Source organism: Ictidomys tridecemlineatus, chromosome 2, assembly GCF_052094955.1.
Source record: "Ictidomys tridecemlineatus isolate mIctTri1 chromosome 2, mIctTri1.hap1, whole genome shotgun sequence".
Lineage (NCBI taxonomy): Eukaryota > Metazoa > Chordata > Mammalia > Rodentia > Sciuridae > Ictidomys > Ictidomys tridecemlineatus.
Window position 1 is genome coordinate 117,439,875 of NC_135478.1, and position 25,591 is coordinate 117,465,465.

The 25,591-nt window shown below is 52.9% G+C and overlaps 2 protein-coding genes across 3 annotated transcripts; one reads left to right on the forward strand and one right to left on the reverse strand.

The window, feature by feature from the left end:
• Nucleotides 1-34: 34 nt before the first annotated feature.
• On the forward strand, nucleotides 35-7,800 carry Srrd (SRR1 domain containing). Its single transcript, XM_005336027.4, has 7 exons — nucleotides 35-198; nucleotides 2,788-2,828; nucleotides 4,138-4,394; nucleotides 4,486-4,584; nucleotides 6,296-6,450; nucleotides 6,991-7,036; nucleotides 7,413-7,800. The coding sequence occupies exons 1-7, from the start codon at nucleotides 35-37 to the stop codon at nucleotides 7,656-7,658; spliced, it is 1,008 nt and encodes a 335-aa protein (XP_005336084.2). The 3' UTR covers nucleotides 7,659-7,800.
• Nucleotides 6,967-23,857, reverse strand: Tfip11 (tuftelin interacting protein 11). 2 transcript variants are annotated; one of them, XM_078039644.1, is made up of 13 exons: nucleotides 23,732-23,857; nucleotides 21,953-22,170; nucleotides 19,584-19,737; nucleotides 19,189-19,345; nucleotides 17,448-17,575; nucleotides 15,378-15,530; nucleotides 12,647-13,174; nucleotides 12,450-12,556; nucleotides 11,653-11,821; nucleotides 10,774-11,017; nucleotides 10,244-10,386; nucleotides 9,656-9,821; nucleotides 6,967-8,321 (listed from the first exon to the last, which is right to left on the reverse strand). In XM_078039644.1, exons 2-13 carry the CDS (start codon nucleotides 22,159-22,161, stop codon nucleotides 7,966-7,968), a joined length of 2,514 nt encoding a protein of 837 aa, XP_077895770.1. In that variant the 5' UTR covers nucleotides 22,162-22,170; nucleotides 23,732-23,857; the 3' UTR covers nucleotides 6,967-7,965. The 2 variants fall into 2 exon arrangements, with proteins under 2 accessions (XP_077895770.1, XP_077895771.1); XM_078039645.1 differs by lacking the exon at nucleotides 23,732-23,857 and adding an exon at nucleotides 23,464-23,617.
• Nucleotides 23,858-25,591: the final 1,734 nt, after the last annotated feature.

Here is a 25,591-nt window from a genome sequence, read left to right on the forward strand (position 1 = left end):
GCCGGCGCGCCGCTCGGCGGTGACGTCAGGGCCAATGGCGGCGGCCGTGGCGCTGGAACCCTGGGTGCAGGCAGCCCCGCGGAGGAGGCGCTCGGCGGCGGCGAGGCGGCCGCGGCGGAGGGAGACGGAGGCCGGCGGCCGGGAGGCAGAGCCGGAGGCGGACAGCGGAGTCGTGCTGCGTCGGCTCCGGGAGGCCCAGTGAGTGCGGGCCAATCCTGGCGGGCAGAGGCGCCTTGCTGGGCCTCGGTCGCCCCAGCTGTACGGTGGGGACGGGGACGTGCTGCGCACCTGTCCTGGGGTCACTGTGAGGCTTTAATGCAGGGGACTCGCCCGCTGCGCACCCGGGCTTTTGTGAGCGCGTCTCGTTCCCTGCGGCAGTGACAGCTGCGCCCCTTGGCGTTCCCCTTTGTGGGACGGGCTTGCAAACTCGGCCCGCGTAGGTCGACCCCGGGGTTCCGATGCAGTGGACGGAACCGTCTCCTGCCCGCGGAGAGCGCCGGCCGGGCTAGGCGCTTCCCGCCCGGCCCGAGGTTGGTTGTTGTTGGTATTAGGAACACGTGACTGTCACCACCACCATTAGTTTGGGGATGGATGCTGTGTGCCTAGCACTGGCTTAAACCGTCTACACACGCTGTTAGAATGCTGGTAGCTCAAAGAGACATGGGCGAGGCATGGAACCAGTTTCCAAATTCAGTTCGTTGTGACTCCAAAACCTGTGCTTTCATCTTGTCATTATTCAGGACTCTTATTCTACCCAAATCCCCTGTAGTTAGAAAGCACGCAGTGCCCAACACCGGAGGTATTTAGTAAATGCTACCTACTACTATTTAGTATTTTTATTTACTTGCAGTCCTGTTAGAGCTAAATAACTAACAGCTTTAGCAGTGATTCAGATCAGTGAGTGAAGAAATATCACAAGAGATAAAAATTAGATTGATTTCTACCAGAGGGTCCTGTGAATCAAAACCGTTAACCAACTGGTTGAGACTGGGAAATAAAAACAATTCTTTCTAAGATCTCTGAAGGTGCAATGAAAGTGAATGTGTCTTGGGGCTTGGGGTAACTGTGTGTGAGAGTGACAGTGTTCTCACTAGGTTACCCAGGCTGGCCTAGAATATAGATCCTCCTGCCTCAGCCTCCTGAGGAGCTGTGCTTTTCCCTATCTGTTTTAGTCGACTTTTTCACTGATGTGACTAAACAACCTGACCAGAACAACTGTAGTAGAGGATAAGTTAGAGGGCTCACAGTTTCAGAGGTCTTAGTCCATAGAAGACCAACTCCATTACTTGGGGCTGGAGGTGAGGCAGAGAGAACATGGTGGAAGAGTGTGGCAGAGGGAAGCATCTCACATGATCAGAAAGCAGAGAGATTCCACTGGCCAGATACAATCATATGCCCCTAAGGCATACCCTACCCTTTAATTACCACTCGGTTAATCCTTATGGGGATCAACTCACTGATTGGGTTAAGACTCTTATAAGCCAATAATTTCTCCTCTGAACCTTCTTGCATTGTCTCACATGTGACCTTTTGGAGGACACATCACATCCAAACCACAACAATATCTCTATTCACTGTTATTTCCTCAATTTCTTCAGAATCTCCCAGGAGCTTCCCTCTTCTCCCAGCACCCCTCTATGTCAAGTCACCACTGCTCTGAATAGGAAGGGGCCCAGGGCTCTACATGCTGACTGTGCACATATTTGCCAGTTGACAGCATTGCCATACAGAGTGGAGCTCTGCTTTACCTGTTGTGAGGAACCTGGGCAACCTCTGGGCAGATGTTTTTCAATACTGTCCACTCCTTCCAGAACCCCCAAATAGTCTCTGGCTTATGGCTTGTGGAAGGCAGATGACCTGAGCAAAGACACCATGCACTTGATTTGTCTCTTCTTTTACTTTCCCCTTAGAATCTTTTTTTAAATATTTATTTATTTATTTATTTGGTTAGCCACAATACCTTTATTTTGTTTATTTTTATGTGGTGCTGAGGATCAAACCCAGGGCCTCGCGCATGCTAAGTGAACGCTCTACTGATGAGCCACAACCCCAGCCCCCTAGAATCTTTTTTTTAATCTTTTTTTATTGTGACAAAATGCACATAACATAGTTGATCATCTTAACCATTTTTAAGTACACGTTTCAGCACTTCCATGGTGTTAAATACATCCGTAATGTCATGCAGCGGTCACCCTCACCTACCTCCACAGGTCTTTCATCTTGTAAACCTAAACCCCATACACATAACACGGCAGTTTCCACCCCTCCTCCCAACCCTGGCAAACACGTTTGTCTCTGTGATTTTGAATGACATGTACCCCTTTATAATGTTTTATATGACAAAGACTGAGGAGTACCTGCTATGTGGCACTGTACTAAGAATGTCAGACCACTGAATTCCTCCTGTCGCCCTCCATGTAGGTACAGTTTTTATCCCCCTTCCAGACATGAGGAAACTAAAGCTCAAAAACGCTCAATCAAAGAATTTAACAACAATTTATTGAGCTGTAACAGTGCCAGGTATGGTTGTGGATTAAGGATGCCAAATGGATCCAGATCTGCTCCTGGGCACCTGAGGCCTCCTCCCGGAAGCCCTCTCTGTCCCCAGCAGAATGTATGAGGGCCCTGAACATGTCAAAATTTATTTCCCTTCCTGTCATTCAGTCAGTAAGGGTGGGCTCTGCACCGGAGTCCCTTCACCTCCCATGCAGCCAACTTGTCAGGAGGTCACTGCTCGGGCAGCCCTGACACGGGTGGGAGGTGAGTGTGCTGTACTTTTCTCCACAGAGGGGACCTGCTCGTCTCTGACTTCTGGAGCGCAGCCTTGGGTGAGTACCACTGGCCAAGGGGACGTTGGAAGGAGGGAGAGGAGGATGTGGATATGGGCAGAGAAGGGAATGTAACCCTCCTTGGAGAGCACCTTGCTTCACAGAGCAGTGTTTGTGACTCCCCCTTAGGGCTGTGTCTCGGCACTTAACTAAATGTGATGCTCAGTTTCTTTTTCTGTGAAATGAGGATAGTAACATCTGTATCCTGTAACATAGGCATGAGAACTAAATGAGACGATTTGGTGCTTGGAGCCGTGCTTGCCCGCTACACAGAAGGCAGTAAATTATCATTATTGCTGTGGCTTATATTTATCCTGTTCTCCTTCCTGGACAGCACGGGGCAGGCTGTTTCCTGCCATCGCGGTCCCTTCCTACGTGTAATGTGGCAACATGATATTCATGCCCTTGGTGAGCTTACCATGGGTGTCATTTTTATTGAGGGTTTTTTCCCCTTTATATTTTAGTTATTTTATATAACTTCGCAAGTAGCATCTTTATGCATAAAGCTTGTGCCAAATTTAGTGTGATCTATTAGAATATAGTCCCAGAAGCGGAATTAAGTGAAAGGCAAGTGACCAACTCGGTGTCCATTATCATGCTGTTTCCAAACAATTTTTCCCAAGTCTCTTATCAGCAAGAACCTAAAGAGCCAGTTTTTCTGCGCAGCTCTCCTAGCCTGGGGTCTTATGTAAAGACAGCTTTGCTAATTTGACAAGTGAAAATTGCTATCTTGTTACTGGAATGCATGGCTTTTTGTTTTGTTTTGGATGTAGCTTTGTTCAACAAAATTCAGTACCAATATAATAAAAAAAGGGACGAGAACCTGCCTCTGTGGGACAGGAGTTCAACAGAACAGCTTTCATTAGGTTCTTGATACCTTCAGCCTTTTTTAACTTTTACATATGAAATATTTCTACACCTAGACATTTATAGTGATTTTGAAAGTTATGCTCCTCTAATCTAAAAAGTATTTCATAGCGTAGCCTGCAATTACCAGACATCTCCTGTCAAATTAGAGTTGAGTTCACATTCGAGTTTTAGAGGAAACTGCCCATGAGGGAAAGCCATGTTTTGTTGAAAGTCTCTCTTGGGTCTGGGGCTGTGGGGGTCTGAGGCTGTGGGGGTCCGAGACTGTGGGGATCTGGGGCTGTGGGGGTCCAGGGCAGAGATCATCTGTCTGCCCTGGGTGTGGCTGTATGTGCCGGGCAGCTTTTCTGCTGAGTTGAAGCCGTCTTGCCCTGGGTCTGGTGGCTTGGCTCACAGGGTCAGACTGTGGCCCCTGATGCACCTTGGCTGCGGGCTCTTTCAGAAACCATCAGCCAGTGTCTTACAAAACAGCTGGGACAACTGGAGGCTCCCGGAGGGACCCTTTCAGATGCCCTTGGAAACGTGCATCTCACCTCACCCGATGAGCGGGATGTGGCCCCTGACCCCAACCCAGGAGAGGCCCTGGTCAGGGGAGCCTGCCACATCAAGTGTGTGTGCTATGGCATTGGCAGCTTTGCCACCTGTGTCACAGCGAGAACCCAGCTTGCGTTTCTGCTTCTGTTCCTGGAAAAGTGCCAGGTGAGCATCGGACCTGCCTGTACCCCCCCTCCCTGGCCTCGCACACTGTGCTGTGGGTGTTTGGGCTGAGGCCACTCTTCTTCCCTCGCAGATCCCCAGAAGTCACTGCTGGGTCTATGACCCTCTGTTCAGCCAGCTTGAAATCGCTGTTCTTCACTCCCTCGGGGTGACTGTTCTCCATGAGAACGAGGTGAGCGGTGGGGAAGCGGGTGGGCCACATGAGGATCCTGACCAGAGCAGAGTGCCTCTGCGGTGGTGGTGGCCCCTCTCCACCACCCACTTCCCTCCTCGTGTCTGTACAGTGTGACTAATCAGTCACCCACATTTTGCTTTATGTCATGGTCCTGTCAAAAAAACTTACACAAAGAGCACGAACCACAGCAAGTCAGGTTTGCAAAATTTTTGTGACGAGTTTTTGTCCAAAAATTATTCGAAGTTGGTATTTGCTGCACTACCTTTTTTGTCCAAAAATTATTCTAAGTTGGTATTTGCTGCACTACCTAAAACTCAAGAAGGCATGGTCCGGGTGCCTCAAATGAGTCTGTCTAGTCAGGCTGCACCCTGTCCCAGGAAAGGTAGTAAAAGGGGACAGAAGACCTGGCTGGGACCTGTGAACAGGTCCTCCGCTGCCCCAGCACCCCCAAGAGCTTTGACATTCCCAAGGCCTCTGAAGGAGAAGCCCTTCCACAGGACAGGACTGAAGCCAGGATGCGCAGAGACCTCTGAATCTAGATTTGCATCCTCTTGGGGATTAGAGGATCATTTGATTCCTCTGTGTCCTGAAACTGCCATCTCATGGCTCATTACATAACCTCCAACAAAGGCCCTGCTGACAAGTCCATCCCCAGTGCTGACAGGGTCCTGGAACACTGGCGCTCAATCCAGATGGTCTTCTGAGTGCCTGCTCTGGGCTGGGCAGGGAGCTTGCCAGAGACCAGGATCACCAAGAGCCAGTCCACTTTAGGGAGCCTGTGGCTACCAGGGCGTGTGGCCTATGAACCCCAGTGGTGAATGCAGCAGTGTAGCGGAGTGCTGGTAAGGACAGGGAGCTTCTCTGGGTCTGAACTGGGGTTTGAAGATCTGCCAGGAATTTGCTAAAGGGACAGAACCAGGACTGCAGGCAGCTTATGCAGAGCTGGTTGATCAGGAGTCCACTGAGGTTTCTTATTAACATAAAGGGGGCTGGGGCTGGGGCTGGGGCTCAGTGGTGGAGAGCTTGCCCAGCACGCATGAGGCCCTGGGTTCCATCCAACACAAAGGAAGCTGCAGGTGGAGAAACCACAGAGGTGGCAGCAGCCACACAGCCAAGGAATTTGCTGTAGAACAGAGGTCTATGCTCCCGGGGGACATTTGAAGGGGATCTGCAGAAAGTGAGACAGGAGGCAAGGATCACTAACTGCAGTACATGGAGACACCACAGCTGTCCCTCCTGTCCTTTTTGATAGTGACCCAAGAAGCCCCCTACCTTCTCCAGAGCTTTCTATGCTCATGGGGCCATACCTGTTAGGCATGATGACCTCCCAACACCCCATCCCACATAACAGTGTAGACTAAACTGGAACAATTTCCAGTTTTTTCCACCTGGGGTTTAGTTGTCCTTTTTTTTTTTTTTGGTGGCCAGGGTAGCGCTGTCACTCAGGGGCACTTGTCTACTGAGCCCCGTCCAGCCCTATTTTGTGTTTTATTTAGAGACACGGTTTCACTGAGTTGCTTAGTGCTTCACTGTTGCCAAGGCTGGCTTTGAACTCGAGATCCTCCTGCCTCAGCCTCCAGAGGCACTGGGATGACAAGTGATGCTCAGTTGTCTCTTAGCTCATGTTGACATCTGTCCTGAGGTCTCTGTCACCTGCTGAAAGAAGTGTGCCCTGCGAGAGGTCACACCTGTCATTTCATGTTCCCAGGAAGGAAAGCGGAGTGTTTGTGGCCAGCCCACCGTCTTCTACATGCCCCACTGCGGGACAGCCTTGTACAACAACCTTTTATGGAGCAACTGGTCAGTAGATGATCTTTCCAAGATGGTCATCATCGGGAACAGTTTCAAGGGCCTGGAGGAGAGGTAACCCCAAGAACACTGTCATTGTGTCAGCCCAGAGGTGACACCCACAGCAGACTGCCACAGGCAGAGTGCATCCCCTGCCATCCTGCCCTAGGAAATGCTGCTCTGTAGGGAAACAGCTAAAGAGGGACAGTCAGGTTTTGAAGTGCGGGGGGGGGGGGGGGGGGAGGCACCTGGTGTCACACATACCAGGCAAGTGCTCTGCCACCGAGCCTTGTCCCCAGTTCAAGTCAGATTTTAGACCCTTAGTCAAGCTGTGCAGTCTCTTTACAAATAATCCCTCCCCTAGTGACAGAGGTGTCTTTGAAACACTCTCCATCTCTCTACCTATAGCTCCGCTCCCTTCTACCTCTGATGCTCAGGTGTGATGTCATCTCCTGGGGACCCAGGCAAAAGCCCTGGAATCTTCACATTCTCCTTTTAACTTCCCCTCGTGTATTTTTTTTTCTTTTACTATATTTAGGTCATCTCACTTTCATACCATCTTAACTTAAATAAAACCATCTTTACACCTCATAATTGTATTATTTTAATTTCTAGGTTGTTGACAAGGATTCTGCAGAAAAATTACCCTTATGTTGCCAAGGTATCTGAATAAAGGGGCCTGGCGGGAAGAGGGTGGAACCACTCCCCTGCTCACGGTGGAGAGTCCAGCTTTGCTCCAGGTAGACACTCTGCCAGTGGAGACACTGACGGCACTGTACTGTCAGCAACCCTCTCCATGGGGGTGTGTTCCAGAGGGCTGTGACATTTCAGCACCCCCTTGGTGTTTTCTGATCGCCCATCAGGGTCACTGCCCAGCACACCACTGTCCTAGGGGCATCAATGCCCTGTGCTAGAGCAGTCAGTAGTCTCCTATTCCTTATTTTTTCAAGGGGCAACAGGGTGGTGAGTAAAATGAAAATTAGCAAGAAGCACAGGCACTGGCGTGACTGATGTCATATTTGAATTTTTCTGCTCAGATTCTGGAAGGGCTGGAGGAACTTGAGCTGCCTCAGATTCCCCAGTACACGGACACCTTTAATGACACCTCCGTTCACTGGTTCCCTGCACAAAAGCTGGAACAGCTCTCCAGGGATGTGTGGGCATTTCGGGAAGAACCAGAGTATCAGGACTGCGAGGACCTTGAAATCATCAGGAAGACAACTACAGACCCCACTGTTGACCTGCACTCACTACAGTGCACCTCACCAACTGACGTGTTTTGAGGATGATGTACAGCCTGAGAACTCAGTGTGAAGACCGACACTGGTCAGCCAGTGCAGTGGCACATGCCTGTCATCCCAGCAGCTCAGGAGGCTCTAAGCAACTCTTGAGACCGTGTCCCTAAGTAAAATATTAAAAAGGGAACTGGGGATGTGGTTCAGTGGTTAAGCACCCCTGAGTTTAACCCCAGCACTCAGAACAGGACTGATGTACTTATAAAGCAGTGTCCTTCCGGGTGGCCTGGCCTGACCTCAAAGATGGTCAGAAACACTGTTCGTGCACATCGCCTCTGTGAGGCGCATCTCTGGTCTATTTGGCCATGTCGATGAGGCTCTGTAGGGAGGTGGGCACCCAGGTCTTCTCGCCCTGGACAAACACCACCCCCCGGTCAATGTAGATCACGATGCGGCCAAAGGTATACAGCTGCTTCCCCTCGTGCCGCTTGCCGATGACGGGCATGAACACGATGTTGTGTTCCTCGGCCTTGGTCTCTATGAGGTCCTTAAAGTTCATGGGCACAGAGCTGGCAGCCACACCAATGCCCCTCTGGGCCATGTTCTCGGCCTCGCGGCGCTCCTGCATGGCCTCATACTGGAAGTCCTTCCTCCGCTCCGTGTGGGTGAGGTAGGCGATGTTCTCCCGCGCTCCGGGCTGCATGTAGGCCCCTGAGACAGGGAAGGGAGGAAGGGCATGAGGGAAACTGACCGTGACTTGGTCTAGTCTGGGCTGTGCTCGTGACTCACCCGAGGGCAGCTCTGCCTCAGAGACTCAAGTAACTGGGGGGACTTTGGACAAGTGGACAGTATCACAAAAACTAGTCTATAGACCAGACTGATATCAGATAACCAGGGTAAACCGCCAACATAAATGGGGGGTCCTCCTGACCACCGGCAACCCTGACTTCAGTCATGGCTCCATCTCCAACATGTCCCCGAAGTCTCCACTACACACTGGCCACTCTTAGTACCCTGGGAACCCATTCATTCCCAGTACGGCCATCTCAGGCCCTCGGCTCCGCTCTGGGACACCCACCGTGTTTTAACTTATCCACTCAGGTCCCCGACTCTAGGAGAGCAGAGCCTGGAGGGTGACGGAGGGCCACAGACACTGAGGGCTCAGGCAGAGGACAGTTCTGGGACCATGAAACCTGGGGGTGGCTGGGGGAGAATGTCTAGAGAAGGTGAAGATGGACACAGCCCTCGAGGGACCTGGACAGGAGAGCAGCACTGAAGCTCATCTGCCTCATTAAAGAGTGTGTAATGATGTCACCAGTGAGTTCAGCTGTTTTCAGGAAACCAGGTAAACAGAATTGAAAGGGAATAGAAATGACAGTCCCAGCCACCACCCTGCATCACCATGTCCCTGAAACGCATTAGATGAAGCATGCTGCAGCCCCAGCGGAGCCGGCCAAGCACATCAATGGCCTTGGCTCAGACGACCGCACAGGACTGGGACGCTCCCAAGTGTCAAAATGTGAACCTAAAACTGACTCCTGATCTAGGCAGAGCGACTTAGCTAGAACTGAGCAGCTCTGGGAACAGGGACCAAGTGACCGTGACCGGGCACAGGCCACAACCCACATAATCCCCCTATAACCAATGAGGAACATGGAGCCCAGAGAGGTTAAGCAACTGCTCAGTGAGACTCCGTCCACCCTGATCCCACAACCCCTGCCACAAGCCACGAGCACAAGCAACACCCCAAGGCCGGCTGGCTGGCACGGGGAGCCTCCAAAACACCAGGCCACACTGGGCTGGAGCAGCAGCCTATGAATCCAGCTGCAGCCAGCCTCCATCAGGGAATAGGCCCCACCAGCCCAGTGGACCTGGGCAGCAGACATAGTGGACAGAGAACTGGGTCCAGCAGCTAGCTGTCCACGCAGGAGTGCAGAGAGACCACGCGGGCAGCCTGTGGATCCCAGAACTCGGGTGCTGTCATTCGTGTGTTTAGAGACCAGGGATGTGGGGCCAGGACACCCACCGTGGGGATCCTCACTCACCAACATTAGAGGACACCGCCCTGTTCATGATGTCCAGTGCTTCATTAAACTTGTCCTTGACAGACGGATGGGCCAGCACCTGGTCTGAGAACATGGACTTCCAGCCCAGGTACCACTTGGTGATCTCCTCGTAATTGGGGCCATTACTGAGCCAGGAGCACAGCACCTGCCGGAAGGAAAGGGAACCTGTACCCCACGGCAACAGCAGGGCCACCTTCCCAGAGCGGCCCTTGTGTTGACGCTGGTCCTCCAAGCGAGTGACACCACTTGATGGGTTTCTAGGAGCTGAGAAGTGGCACTTCAGAGCCAGGACTTCAGAGCCAGTCTGTGGCTAAGTGCCCTTACAGGAAACCTGCTAAGCTCAGCCTCTGTGTCAGGGATGTCACAGTCCCTCCCCCACAGGACTGGGAGGAGTGACACAGAGCAGATAGAGTGCTCAGGGAACGGGGGCCACTGTCATGACAGAGGATGCCTCCCCTTGGTGATGTGTGTTCAAGTGGAATCACAACTACAGTCAAGCCTTGCCAGAAAATCAAGGAATGTCCCCACCCTGCCACCTCCTCCCACAACAAAGCAAACCAAGTGCACCTGGAGCCACTTGGGGAAGAAGTGCTTCTCAAGGAGCCCCACCAGGCTAGAGACGGAGATCATCCCCTCCCAGTCGATGACCCAGTAGAAGGCGTCCATGTGCTGCTGGTGGGGGTTGATGACCAGCTCACCCAAACACATCCCTGCAGGAGAAACCGTCCCCAAGGTCAGCCTTCCTACCGGCAGAGCCACAGACGTCATTAGTCTTTAAGCTGCTTTTAAAGGTCATTTTAAGCGCTCACCATAGCGATTCTTAAAAATCACTTTTTTCCTCTTACCCCCAAATAACCCCCTAGTAATTTAGAGCGCGACCCCACGGCCATCCCAGAACGCCAGTGGCTATGCTGCTGCCAGGGCCAGAAACGGACCAGCCAGGAAAGCCAGGACGCAGTGACCTGCTAGTCCCCACTGAGGGCTTTCAGTCGCTGCCACGGTAAACAGCAGCAGGGACCCCAAGGCATTTCTCCACCGCTGGCTGCAGGGCCAGAGACCCAAGGCCACAACTGAATGCACGCTCTCCATCTCCTCACCCAGCTTGGGCACGATGTTCTTGACCATGAACGCCTCCCAGGAGCCGGGAGTGAAGACGTCCTTCCAGGGCTGGAGGATAAGCTTGGCCGAGGAGTCGCTGGGGTGCCACTTCTGCAGGGCGCTGGACAGCTTGCTGCGGATGGGGGAGTAGAGGGGCTCCAGCCGCGCCTGCATGAGGGGCAGCCACGGGTGGATCCAGGAGTGGATGGGGACCGTGTCTGTCAGGGGGTTCCAGTTGTCCACCTGCAGAGGGTCGGGGAAAGGAGCAGCTGATGCAGCCTGAGGCTGTCTGGAGCCCACCCTGTGCGGCTGTGGGCGAGGACTGTCCTTGAGGAGGAAGGCCCTGCTCTCCTGGCCCAGGCCACGGCCCTCTCCATTTACCTTTCTGGTGCTGGGGACTAAACCAGGGCCTCGGCCACAGCCCCGTCCCCAGCCCTGTTCAGATAGGGCCACACTAAGTTGCTGAGGCTGGCCACGCACCTGTGATGCTCCTGCCTCAGATTCCTGGGATCATGGCCTGTGCCACTGTGCAGGCTGTCCCTGGCATTCATGAAGATGACCCAGCCTCCCCTCTATGGTGACCAAAGTGCCTGTAAGCATTTCACATTCTGTGTCCCTGGAACTGAGACACCAACCCCAACACACAACATGTTAAACCTCAGAGATTCATGAGGCTAATTTCATTGAAGACCTCAAGAAAAAGAATTCCCTCTAGAAGATCTGGGGGAAAGTCCCGAAGAGAGGGCTGGACTCTGCCACAGGACAAAGGGCTGTGCTGATGGATTCTGAATTCCAGGCATTCTAACAGCGGGAGGCAGGATAAATGCTCCACAGTCCCCAGGGTCGCTGACCACAGCTGTCCCCAGGGCTCGGCCTACCTCCTTCTGCAGCTTGGGGAAGATGAGCTGGTCCAGGATGTTGTCCAGGATCCACACGGGGATGATGTGTACCCAGCTGTCCAGGAAGTCCACCATCGGGTCACAGTTTCTTGGCTGCCACTGGTTGACGATATTTCGAACAAAAGGCATCCAGACTTCCCAGATGAGCCTGCGGCAGGCAGAGGCCCCTGGTTACCCCACGGATGGGTTTCCAAGCACCCCAGCCACCGCCACCTCCCTAACCCTGACCACAGAACAAGGAAAAGCAACAGCACAGAAGCAGCTAGTACCAGAACCCGAGGCTCCGCCTGGCTAACCTGACCTCCCCTGCCGGCCTACTTGGCCTGGGTCCCCTGGTAGTGCCCACCCGCCTGGCAAGTCTGCTGCAGGTGACACAGGCTCACAGGCCCCAGCAGAAGGCTCCTTTCCAGGTTACAGGTGCTGTCCCGCCTAGAGCTCTATCCACAGCTGACACCTCTGACCCTCTGGGCCATAGCCTGATGTCCTCTCCTGAGTGACCTCTGTTCTGATTCCCACTCTAAGTAAGTGCTCGCCCTCGTTACTCGCTACCATGTACCCAGTGGGCTGCATGGTAGACCAGAGCTGGCTGCAGTCCCCCAGGTAAGGCCAGCATGTGGGTGGCCCTGAACAGACATGTGACAGCCAGGCTGAGCAAGCAGGGAGTGGTTTAAATTCCCAGAGCAGAACCGGTACGCAGCAGGTTAACACGGACAGCATCTCCACTGTCCCCTGTCTCCAGTGACCCCTGGGCCAGGAGCGCTCGCCCGCCGCGGTACCTGTGAAAGGCATCTGCAGAGAGGTCCTGACCGCCGTGAGACAAGATCTGGTCGTTCTCCAGGAGGCTCTTCCACTTGGAGATGATCTCCGTGCCGTATGTGCAGTCCTGAGGAGAAGGGCGTCAGCTGGCCCTCCCGCTCCGCCCTCCTCAGCAGGGCGCGCCCCATCCCCGAGCAGCCACAGCTCTCCAGCTCACCTTGAGGGGATCCCACTCCTTGAAGTAGTCCTTCATGAGCGGGTAGACGATGGCCACGGCCAGGTCTACGCGGTCTGACATGCGATACTCCTCGTAGTACTTGTCCTGCAGGGTCTGGAAGACGCGAGCACACTCGTCCAGGGTGAGGGGGTTGGGGCAGCTGGGCTGCATGCGCCGCTCGCACTCCTCCACCATCTCCAGCACCCGGCTCAGGTTGGAGATGACGCGCTCCTCGTGCTCCAAGACCTCGGTCATCTTCTCCAGCTCGTGGGACAGGTTCACCACCATATCTCGCTCATACTGCAGCTGCCGATCATTCTGGATGATCTCCTGCTCTGTGAGGTCGATGAGCAGCTGCAGGTTGTGCTCCAGCTCGGGCAGGGCGAAGCCCGGGGCCTTGGCCTCCTTGCCGGGCAGGGGTGGCAGCTGGGACTGCGGCGGGAGCCCGTCGTCAGGCACATTGTGCTTGTGGCTGATCTGGCTGTAGCTGTAGTAGACCTTCTGCTCCCGGCCCGTCATGTCGATGACCTGGAGCAGGAGCAGAAACGACACGGGTTAGCGCCAATCGTTGCTGCCCGTCAGACAGGATGCAGGCAGGAGTGTCAACCACAGCTTAGCAGAGCTGTGAGAGGGCAGCATATCTCAAGGTAGCTCCATGGGGGACTAGATCAGAGGAGGCTCGGGGATAGAACGGGTACAGAGAGCCCGAGGCTGGATCCCTCTGAATGATCCCGGAGGACCTTAGGAAACAAGACATTTGAATAGGGACTGAGTGTTAGCAAAGGAACCTATTTTCATGGAAAAGTAGAAGCTCTACTCATCAAAGCAGCTAACAAAACTTGATAATCAAAATATGGCCTTTTGGGCTGGGGATGTGGCTCAAGCGGTAGCGCGCTCGCCTGGCGTGTGTGCGGCCCGGGTTCGATCCTCAGCACCACATACCAACAAAGATGTTGTGTCCGCCGAGAATTAAGAAATAAATATTAAAAATTCTCTCTCTCTCTCTCCTCTCTCACTTTCTCTTTAAAAAAAAAAAAAAATATGGCCTTTTGGTAAAAGCTACACACAGATGCCCAGAAGCACAGGGAAAGACCTAAAAGGAGGTGTATAAGGCGTTCAACTTTGGTGACCTTGGGAGGGTGGGTACTATTGTTCATGTTTTTATTCTCTGAATTTCCTAATGTCTTAAAATGCCCTACACATTACTCTTGTAATAAAATTTTTAAAAATATAAAAACAATAAACATAGTTATTGGACTACCGCAATTTAGGAATGAACCTTCTAACATTTTAGGAAAACTGAGGGAATCTGAGTGTGGCCTGTGCCTCTGAATAATCATTTGTTGCTTTAAGTAAGAGTGACTAGCCTGGAAAGAGCGCCCAGGGCTTTAGCCCAGATCCGACTCAACCTCGCTGGGTGGAACCTAGCACCCGTTCCTTATTGTCCCCAGATAACATGCCATGCAGCATGCTGGGCGAGTTGAGAACACCACCGGGGCTTCTTTGAGCTGGTGACACCTGTCCTTGCCTGGCCACGGGCAGCCATCTCCACTGCTCTCAGCCCTTGGGAAGGCGATGGGAATGAGCACTGCAGGAGCACATGACAGTGGCATCCTTGCTGGAATGACTCCCAGGCCGCCCACTCAGAGGTGGCAGAGGAGTGGCAATCTCCACGGGCTGGAGCAGCAGTGGGGAGCAGGAACTGCGGCCATGCTGGGGAGAGCCTGGGCATGAGGAGTCAGGGGCAGAGGAAGCCAGGGCGTGGGGCCGGTTCCCTGAGGAAGCCTGGGCCTAGTGAGCAGTGGGAGAGCAGAAGTGGGGAGACCCGAGCGGAGACTGCAGGAAGGTGCAGAGCTGACCCCGAGGACTCATGCTTTGGAGACCTGATTGGATACACCTGGACAGCAGCGGTGGGTGACCCAGGAGCGATGTCACTCAACAGCCAAGCACAGCCTGCTCTCGGGCCTTCTCTCAGCCTGCGAGTTCCACCTCTTTCCTTGTCACTTGAGCAAATCCCACCCCTTTCCCCCTGGCCTTGTCGTATTGTCCATGAAATTCATTCTCCAAATATTTGAGACAAGAACGCAGAAAGAAAACAAGGATGAGGTGCTGGAGTCTGCTGACACGGGACGGCACGACTGGCTGCGACCTTGGGGTTGGTGCCACTCAGCAGGCCCTGCGTGGTCAGCTGCCAACACAGGACAGACTCTCCAGCTACAGAGGCTCACAGCGCATGCAGACTCCATCCGCCAGCAAAGCAGAACTTCGGGCTTGAGCTCAGACTCCAGTGTCCCCAGCATAGTGCCCTGACACTCCACACGCTCCCGGCCAGAGTCGCTGCCAGCTTCCCCGCACGTAAGGCCTGGGCGACTTCTGTGTTCTTTATCTTGGTGGCTGTCCTAGGAACCTCTCCTCAGCCTCAAGTAAAGCTTTAGGTGCAAACTAATCTGCCAAAACCCAAACCAAACCTGAAAAAAAGCTGAAGGTCTAGCAAAGTGGAAGGATCCAGAACAGTCCTGCCACCTCTGGAACCCTGTCACATTAAGAACAAGGACATGTGCAGATTTTAACAACAGGAATGTCCCACCAGGGCAGGAGGAGGGGGTTCAGGAAAAGCAGCAGCCTGATGGAAGGCAAGAGAACCTTGGGAAACGGCCAGCCGTCACCGTCACAGTCACCCTGGGCATGGCTTCTCTTTCCCCCATCCTGGACCAGGTCCCCAGCCCCATACCTTGACCTGAGAAAGTTCCTTCTGGGGAGCCGTGAGCTTCTTGCTGATCCTGCCCTTGGCCTTCAGCTCCTCCACCGTCTTGTAGGAGTACTTGGGCTTCTTCTTGCTCCCACTGGGGTCTTTCCTCCACTGGCTCAGCTCCTTCTGAAACTCCTGCACCAGAGACACGCAGTCAGTCTCCACGGGGAGTGCCACTGTTCACAGGAGGTGCGGCCACTGAAGCTACCAAGACAATCACCAGCTGCCCAGATGAGTGTGTGCCAAGCTCTGCATGAAGGACTGTGCTGTGGGACACTAAGCCACCTGCTGACACTCCCTGATGCCCACCCTCCCACAGGTTCCCGAGGCAGGTGCACGCCACAGAAACAAGAACAAAAATAAAGGAAAGGCAGCGTTTACGGAGCACAGACTCTAAGCCGGCACTACGCTAGTTTTTAGCTGCCCTCCTGTAAAACTCAGGAACACCACGTGTAAGATTAAGTACAGGAGAACGCGGCTCCGACTGGAAATAACGTGAACCCAGGTGCTGCAGCCTGCGGGGCCAGCTACTCAGGGGACTGAGGGAGGAAGGTCAAGAGTTCAAGAGCAGCCTGGGCAATTCAGTGAGATCCTTCCTGGGGATGGCGCTGAGTGCACCCAGCACAGGCAAGGCTCTGAGTTCACTCCCAAAACTGCAAAATGACTTCTCTGAAGGAGAAAGAGTCTAGGCTAAGGAGACTCGGTCCAGCCCTCAGAAGGTCCAGCTTTTGTGACTGTCCCTCTTTTTCTCACACTGGCTTAAATCTGTAAATTTTTTTTTTCCTCAAAAAGACTTCTGGAGACGGGCACAATGGTGCATACCTGTCATCCCAGAGACTTGGGAGGCTGAGGAAGGAGGATCATGAGTTCAAGGCTAGCCTCAGCAAACAGCGAAGCCCTAAGCAACTCAGCAAGACCCTGTCTCTAAATAAGATACAATAGGGCTGGGGTGGGGTTCAATGGTTGAGGGCCCTCGAGTTCAATCCCTGGTACCAAAAGAAACAACTTCTAAAGTTTGGGCTTCTTTGGGAAAGTCCCTCGGTCTCCTACAGCAACACTTGCCTGGAGCTGAGCAGGGGAGAGCCCTTCAGACAGCCACGCCCCCGTGGGTGTGCTCACTGCCCGCCACTCCTGGCTGGGCCAGACTGCTTGCCTACTTAACAAGACACCTGTGGGCTTCTGCATCTGGGCCCGACTCAGAGTCATCAAGTGCATTTCATCAATCGCCTCCTCCCCCTTAACAGGAGATGGTGGGGACAAGAACAGCGATGTCAGGCTGCTTTGTAGCATCCTACTTTTGCTCATGAGTGCCAAGGGACAAAGAGCTGCCCCTTGCAGCTGGAGTAAAGCCACACCAGGACCCCAACAGCCATGGAGGCCAGGAGACTGTGGCAGCCCCCTCCCTCCCTATTGGGTCTGCCGTCCTCCCCCATGGTCTTCCCCCACATTCCCATCCCAGAGTTTCTCATGCACGTTCTCTGGCCTCTCCACTGTCCCTGCTGCTAGCACCTTCTCTTCCTCTGGGACTCCAATGAATACTACAGTCTCCCCAAGATTTCCCAGGCAGCCACGTTTATCAAACACAGCTCGACACCCAACCTCACTTTCTGCCTAGGCACCTCCTAGTACACCCTCTCTCCTTCCCCCCGTACTGGGGATGAAGCCCAGCGGCCTTTACCACAGGACTCCATCCCCAGTTCTCTTCCTTTTTTATTTTGTGACATGGTCTTGTTAACTTGTTGAGAGTTGTGCTCAATTTCTGAAGCTGGCCTTGAACTTGCGATCCTCCTACCTCAGCCTCCTGAGTCACTAGGATCACAGGTCTGCACCAGTGAACCTGGCACATCTGCCATCTCTCCCCATTGTCATTGCCTGCGTATATCTGTTACTGCCCAACAGGCGCTACGTCCACTCAAGGTACTCCAGCAGAGTACCCAGCCTATGGCCAGTGCAAAATGAACACCTGAAGACTGAGAGGACGCATGAGAGGACAGACAGGCAGCTACCACAGTGGCACTAGACACTCCACCCTCATCTCCCACCTTCGCTTACCTCTTCGGCTTCCTCTTCCGAGTCCACCACAGGGAAGTCCTGCAGGGACTGCGTGGTCCGCTCTGAGCCATAGGCCCCCACGGCTCCTTTCCCTTTCCTCTGTTTGGCTTCGATGGGGTTGATGATTCCTGCCAACCCAGCAAGAGATGAAAAGAGAGGCTTCAGATCAGATCAACCCGTGGACTGAACAAGCCACTTGAGTAGCACACAGTCCTGGCTCCTTACACAAAATTACACTGCCCTACAGGAGCTCTGTGGCCTGTCCTTGGAACACTGTCATGTCCTACATGGTTTCAAAGTTCTGAGCATTTATGCTGCTGACTGTTTGCTGACCTTGGGTTATTTATGTCCCAAACACAGATTTCCACTGCTACTCATGCTCACTGTGTTAGTGGACAAGAAAAGAACAAGTCCCCTGCAGCTGAGAACACAGGCGTGCGAAATCCGACACTCCACCCCTTGAAGTGCAGCTACCAGATGCAGCGCCTCCACCTGGGGGGTGCTGACTTCCACACGAGGTTCCTCGAACATGTGCCGGGAGCTCGCCCCGCCCTATCTGCATATTCACACCATGTTCAAGCCCTGCACATACACGTGACAGACGTTCACAACCAGGACTACAAGACGTTAGTGGTGATCCCCCCTGAAGTGCTGCTAAAGCTCAAGGTCACCCCTTCTCCGTCCCTCCCAGTCACCATCACCTTCTTTCCATTTCCTGTACTTCTCACACAGCTAATGTTTCCAACACAACCTGACTGACAACTACCATTTAAGACTGGAACTCCAACCACAGAGGACACTTCAGATTGCATCAGGTAGGTGACCATTCATAGGAAGCAGCTCAAAAAGGAAAAGTTCCTGCAGGAAGGGGCCTATTGCCTGATTTGTGTGGCTCTGACTCAAGAGGAGATGTGGGAGAGGGACAGTGACTCACCGGGGCTGGTGGGGGAGGACCCGAGGAGACCGTGTAGCAGAGTGAGGACAGACTCGCCCAAAGCCACAGCCACAGGTCCCAGCTGCTGCGAAGGCCACTTAGAGTCATACTGACACTCGTGGACCTTTTTCTGGGAGGGAGGCACTTGGGACTGAACCCAGGGGCACTGTGCTAAGAGCCACATCCCAACCCTTGCTGAGGGCCTCGCTAGCTGGCTGTGGCTGGTCTCAAACCCGAGGCCTCTTGCCTCAGCCTCCCAGGTAGCAAGCGTGATGCCCCTAGACCCAGTTTTTGTTGTTGTTTTTATTATTTGTTTGTTTTTACCAAAACCCTCGTGAGCAGGATCACAAACTTTCCCTGGGCCTTCAGGGCACAGGATGGTTCCCATAAAGGGCTCAGTGTATAAGAGTGGGACACTGCATCTAGACGAAGGCCACACGCAGGCCGAGGGACCATATGATCCAGCTACTCTCCTGCCAGGCACAATACAGAACTTTAGGTGAAACAGGCTGATGTCCAAATGTTGGCCACTGATCCATGTTTTAGAAACACAAGTCAGGACACAAGGAAGCCATGTCACGTCACATCAGCCTGGTTCAGACCTTAGCACTTTCTCTCACTCTGTGTTCTTTGTTTAACTGGGTTTTGAGACAGCAAGGGAGGCAAAGAGCACAACCGTCCTACATCAGCAAACGAAGCCACAGAGTCAGAGTCCCCTTAAAAGGGAAAAGGCAGAGAGGAGCGAGCCTTGCCTCGAGCCCCCCCAGCCTGGCTTCCCCACAGGACTCTAGGGCGCTGCTGCCGTACCCTGTGCGTTCTTCCCAAGACCTCGCCCGGGAACGTAGCCCATCTTCTGAAGAAGCTTCTGCCCAATTCCCTTCGTGTGTCTTTCCCAGCTGCCAAAGTCCATGAAAGATTTGGTTCCTCCTGCAAAACCTTTCTGGCTGGGCTTAAAATTGCCACCCTGCAAAACAGAATAACCAAAGTTTAGTTGTGAGAAAAACCTGCAAAAGCCTGGCCCATGAGAAAATGGCCTGGTGGCTACAGAGCACCACGGAAAAAGAGCATCAGGAACCAAACGGACCAGTGACGCCCGTCAAGAAGGAAGAGACCCCACCGCGTGAGAGGGCCTGCTGAGCTTCCCTGCCAGGAAGCCTCTGGAGGACATTACTCAGGTGACAATCCTGCGATAAAGACTCTACCGTTTTTAACTTCTTTGGTCCAAAATCTTTAGGAAAGTCTTCTTGCTTAATTGGTTTCTCTTCATCCTCAGAATCTTCCAGCACTGCTTCCTCAGCCGCCCCTTTCTTGAGCCCTGCGCTGATGAAGTTGACGGGCGCAGAGTAGTCGCGGGCCCTGCAGGCACAGACGCAAGCCCTGGTCAGTAAAGAACTCTTCTGCAGCCGGCCCTGCCTGGAACTGGGCTCACAAGGAAGTCCTCAGAGCAGACTCGAGGGATCCATTTTAAAAGAGTAACACAATTATTTGGGCTGAGGCTGAGGCTCAGTGGCAGAGCACTTGCCTAGCATGTGTGAGGCACTGGGTTCCATCCTCAGCACCACTGACAACCGAAAAATTATTTAAAAAGAAAAAAAAGAGTAACATATTTATTTGTATTTCAGTATATCAAAAGGACCCCAGGCCAGGCTTTATGTTATCACATTTAACTTTCACCTGGGATGCTCAGTTCAAATTTACGGCTGAAGATACATCAATATCAATATTGAGGGGCTGGGGCTGTAGCTCAGCGGTGAAGCACTTGCCTTGCATATGTGAGGCACTGGGTTTGATCCTCAGCACCACATAAAAATAAATAAAGATACTGTGTGTTCATCTACAACTAAATAAATATTTTTAAAAATATATCAATATTGAGTTGATTATAAATTCAAGATAAAACCTGATGATCCAATTTTCCTTTTACATTTTTTTAAATCTAATCTACCTTAAAAGTATTTGTTGTAAACATTATTTCAAGTCCAACAATAAAATAGGAGTAGAAATTCAAATAGATAAAAATCATACTCAAGGGCTGGGGATCTAGCTCAGTTGGCAGAGTGCTCTTGCCTTGCATGCATAAGGCCCTGGGCTCTATCCCCAGCACCACAAAAAAAAAAAAAAAAAAACCACACACAAAACAAAACACATACACAAGTAAAATTCATTAAAAGATTATATGAATGTGAAGTATGTTAATAAATATATTAATTGAACTTAGAAGCTCATATCCACTAAATTCATTTAAATATGAGAACTAAACTAAAACACCTAGGAAATTAACCTTGTGAAATATACTATTTAAACTGTGACTGCTTCAAGACCAACACTTACGGTAAGTCACTAACCCAGCTCCTTTTGTGTGAAACAACCCTATGGTTAGAGGAACACAGAAAAGATGTCCTGGAATATTGCCAAGTAGAGTGATGCTTTATGAAAGGACTGGGCTAGGCATTAAACACCCCACAGGAGCCACAGAACTCAGGGAAATATTTCCTAAAAGATGCCCAAACTCCAGAACCACGGAGCTCCAGGTTTGGTTTCCAGGTTGGTTTCTTCCTCGCTGTATGACTCTGAATCTTAATTTCTTCACCAACAACGAGGAGGATAGTAATGGCCCCTTTGTCCTAAGGGAAAGGAGCCCAGGTTGTGAAGTCCGCAGGACGAGTGGCCAGTATCTGTGGGCTCCTCCTATCAGCCCTTGACCATGCAAGTCTTGACCTCTGACCTACATATCATATGATTTTACACCTGGTGAGAGGAGGCTGAATGGACCCCTAGGTTCTTTGACCCCTATTCTTTCTGGGAAAAAGACACCCCCTCAGGGGCCCAGCCTCAGGAGTCCACAGCCTGGAGGCACACATGGGTAAGTGAGTTGAGGCCAGCATAAGCAAGACTCCCACCCCAGGGAGAGGACCTCTGGCCTACATTCTCACCTCCTGGCCACCACCCTAGCCTACCCCCACCACACTTCTGCTGGGACCACAGCCTTGGCCTCCTCAAAGAGCTCTCTGCCATCACTGGGGCTCCCTGCCTCCTTCGCACACCTGTGACAGGGTTCTCCCCTTCCCCTACAATCCCGTCTCAAGTTCCCCCACCCTCCTCTCCAGCCTACAGATCTTCAGTGCCCTTGTGGCCACCTCGGGCCTCCAAACAAGGTCCTCTGTACACTCACCCTGTCCCACCACCTTAGCCCCCTTCCATTTTCCTATCAGTTAAGGGTCACTTCTCCAGGAAACTCTTCCCTCACCTCCCAGAATAACCCTCTGGGGCATTCTTGCTTCCTTCCTGTCCTAAATCACAGTTACAGAGTTGTAGATTAAAATCTGCTGTTACCCACTAGAGTCTGAGCTCCAGGGAGACAGTGTAGAGCACAAGGCCAAGTATGCAGTAATTGTTCAGTGACCACGTGCTAATGGCTACATAAGTGAAGGACAGCCTGGGAGGACCTGCTCTTCCCGCTGACGCAGCCAGGGGACTCCATAAGGCCAGGAGAAGCACTACCGGGGAGCGGCCCCCCACTCCCATCCTCCCCACTTCCTAAGGCAAGGGGGAGGGCCCATGCAGCCAGTACCGTTTTCCTCCAAAACTGGGCCTCTCCTCATCCGAGTCACGCTCGGCCCACACCCCATAGGTGGCCTCCTCCTTGGTCTGCCAGTGGCGCTGCCGGTGGGGGTTGAACTCATTCTGGAGGTCCCAGTCGGTGATCTCAAAGTTCTCTCGCTCATCGTCATCATCGTCCATGTGGCCTTCCCCGTCCCGGTACAAGTGGGACAGAGACATAGCCAGTTGCTAGGGAAGGGACAAACAGGACACAGCATGTGATGAGTCCTGGAGGCAGCAGCTTGAGGATTTCCTGGGAGTTTCTACTCCTAGCTGCCCTGAACACTTCATCCAAATTCAAAGTTCACCAAAATATTCACAAAACAGATACTATTTCAGAAAAAAAACAATCAGTACTAAGTGATGAGATCTGTAGCTGTGATGAGATCTGGCTCTTTCTAAAACTGAGATTGATAACTGCACCAACATTAAAGAATGCTTGCAAAGACGATTCAATGAGGCATTTAAAAGTCACTGAACACCTGGCATGGTGTCGCATGCCTTTAATCACAGCAAGATGGGAGGCTGAGGCAGGAGGATCACGAGTGTAAGGCCAGCCTCAGCAACTCAGCAAGACCCTAAACAACTTTGCAAGATCCTGTCTCAAAATAAAACATAAAAGGGCTGGGATGTGGCTCAGTGGTTAAGTGCCCCTGGGTTCAATCTCTGGTACTAAAAAAAGAAAAGAATGTTCTTTTTTGGTACTAGGGATTGAACTCAGGGGTACTCAATCACTGCCCATATCCAGCCCTACTTTGTATTTTAGAGTTTCCAAGCACTTTGCCATTGCTGAGGCCATGGCTTTGAACTCGTAATTCTCCTGTCTGGGTCTACAGAGCCACTAGGACTACAGGTGTGCGCAGACCCGCTAGGCAAAAAAAAAAAAAAAAGTCCTTTTAAAAATTAAAAACAACTGAGCTCACAGCAAATGGTCAAGAAACAACAGTTCCATGCCGCAGTTCATCACCAATGGTTTTGTTGGACTACAATAGGGCAGATTAAAATAATTGCCTGAATTCAAACCCAACTCTACCAGATACTCAGCACATGAACCTCAGTGTGCATAAGGTGCCAAGCATGATGCCCTACGTTGTAATACTCATTATATGACAGCCATTGTGTTCCTATCTACCGGCTCTTGCAAGTGGCCTTCACGGTCAGGAGATCCCTACTTCCTCGGGCAGTGGCCGACTCTGGTCAGCTGTGAGAAAGCTGTCCCTGCTTCCTCCCACTGGGGCACTGGTTGAACGCAGCAGCTCTACCTCACCCAGGAGTGCATAGGCGGGACATGTTTTCAAAGGAGGGGTAGGCCCCAGGTCCACTGGATTAAATTACACTGCTGCCACCTGGGACACAGGGCACGGTGGAAACCCCAGGTCAGTCACGGGCTGCAGGGCCCCCGGAAGATGCCAACTACACTGGGCGCTCCCGGCTGATTACTTGATGGCGGCATCGAGACATTTCTGCAAGGAGGATACTTACACCACGCAAAGGGAAGCATCTGTCCGGGTGCCAGTGCTGGCAAGGCCCAGGCCAGGACTCGGACCTGCCTCTACCCTGCTGTCTAGGAGTCCCCAACTCGGCCCAGGCCGGGACTCCCCGATGACCCCGAGCCGCGCCGCCCCTCTTCCGGCCGGGGCAGGGCGGTCTGCGAAATGGACCCCATGGCGGAAGGGCCACGGTCCGCCCACCCCTCGCCCTCGCCTGCACTCCCAGCGGGGCAGCGTCCCCGTAACCCCGTCCTGCTCACCTCTAAGAGCCGCTCAGCAAACCGAACGCAGCTCCGCACTCTCCGTGAAAAGCCCTTCCCGGCGGCGGCCTGAACCCGGATGTACCCGGGCCGGCGCGCCGGAAGTGACGTACCAACAGCGGAAGTGTCGCGCTGGTTGCCTTGGCAGCTCTACAACGCTAGAGCGGGTCGGTTCCTGTGGCAAGGGACTAAGGTAATAGAAGAGGGAGGCAAAGGCGCAGGGCCCGAGTGTCTGGGGGCGGAGTTCCCCGCCGCGACCCCCTCCCCGCCGCGACCGCCTCCCCGCCGCGACGGCCCAGCTGGGTTGACTGGCGAGGATGTCGTTGAGCCGGCTTGGCCTAAGGAGGCGCCTGTGCCAGGCCGCGACCCTGAATCTGTACAGTGGGGATGAAGGACTGGCTCCCAAGAGGGGAGCGACGGAGAGTGGCCGGGGACGCGGCATTCAAAAGAGAATGACGAACGTCAAGGCTGCGAATCCGGATTCCCTGGCCCTCGCTGTAGGCGCCGGCGTGGGCTCAGTAGTCGCCTGGTGCCAGAGTTTGGGGACAGTGACGGGCTGAGCGGGCCAAGACTAGAGCTCCCAGTATTCTCTCCAGGAATATTTTCCTGTCTTCTTTCCAACCGGCTGGCGAATAAATCCCTCCACTCCCTGGTCTAATTTAAACGCTGCGTGCCCACAGGCAGGACCCGCTCTGCGGGACTCCGCGCAGACACGGAGCGGAGCGCCGGCTCCGGGCTTCCCTCTTGGTCCAGCCCTGTCCCAGCTGGGCCTGGAGCCAGGCATCACACCACGGGAAGCCCCCCCAGCCCACCACCCCACCTTGCAAAATGGTTGAGGACTCAGTAAGTTGAACTGTGTAGGCAGGGGAGACTGTAGCTGGCACACAGTAGGTGCTTAGGAAGCGTTGGTTGTTCCTCTCATCTCCGTGTGATTAAAAAGATCCAGGAGGCGATTGCGGTAAGTGAATAAAGTACTGGACTTGGTGCGGCTTCCATAGTTGCTATGAATTCAATGAAAACCTACATAAAGCCAGTTAAGCAAGTCTCTCCTAGGAACAGGGACTGTGACTGTCTCTCTCTCCACAGAGATACCTGGAGTCACTGTGCCTGACACATGGTATATACTCTAGAAAGAAACTAGAACCTGGGGTTGGAGCCCAGGAGCAGGTGAAGGGAAGAGCCGAACACTGCAAAGTCCTCAAGCAGATTGAGGGAAACAAGGAGAAAAGATAGGGTTTTAAGTCTGGGCCTGAAACTAATCACAGGTTTATATGTTAAGGCCAAAAATAAAAGGAAGCTTGGCTCCTCCTGTGTTTCTGGCTTTACCAGACTTCAGAGCTGCAGGTAAGTGGATGGTGAGGGCAGCTGACGCCCATGGATTCACTTGTCAGATGTACTTCACTGTGTGGTTTTGGGAGAGGGGAATCTTATGGACTGTCATGAGACAGGAGTGCAGACTCTGGTCACTTGATGAGGAGGTGCACTGTCAGGAGGTAGACGGAGTGAAGTCATGGCCAGTTGTTAAAAGGCCCCAAGAAGATCACAGCCTTGTTCCCGTCTTAGTCCTGCCAAAGATGCAAAATCTAATCAGGAGGATTTATCAGACAAACCCAAATAAAGGGACATTTTACAGAAGAGCTAGCCTGTAACCTTGGAGTGCCAAGGCCATGACAGTCAAGGGAAGACCTGGTGAAAGACCCTAGCCCAGTTAGCCCAGTTACCTAAGGCCAAGATATGAAATCAAGATACCGGGCTTGTCATAAACAGGCTCAGGCACCGGATGTGCTTTCCACATAACCGGTAGAGAAAGGACAGAGCATCCGCATCCTGAGGCATGAATGAATAAGCAGGAACAGAAAG

Bases quoted from the DNA above. Each gene is read 5' to 3' on its own strand.
- Srrd (XM_005336027.4), top strand. From the start codon at position 35: ATGGCGGCGGCCGTGGCGCTGGAACCCTGGGTGCAGGCAGCCCCGCGG. The intron at 4,395-4,485 runs GTGAGCATCGGA...CTTCCCTCGCAG, and splicing joins TGTTCCTGGAAAAGTGCCAG to ATCCCCAGAAGTCACTGCTG. The intron at 7,037-7,412 runs GTATCTGAATAA...TTTTCTGCTCAG, and splicing joins ATTACCCTTATGTTGCCAAG to ATTCTGGAAGGGCTGGAGGA.
- Tfip11 (XM_078039644.1), bottom strand. From the start codon at position 22,161: ATGTCTCTGTCCCACTTGTACCGGGACGGGGAAGGCCACATGGACGAT. The intron at 19,738-21,952 runs GTACTGGCTGCA...CTGTGCCTGCAG, and splicing joins CCCAGTTTTGGAGGAAAACG to GGCCCGCGACTACTCTGCGC. The intron at 8,322-9,655 runs GTGAGTGAGGAT...TCCCTGTCTCAG, and splicing joins GGCGGTGTCCTCTAATGTTG to GGGCCTACATGCAGCCCGGA.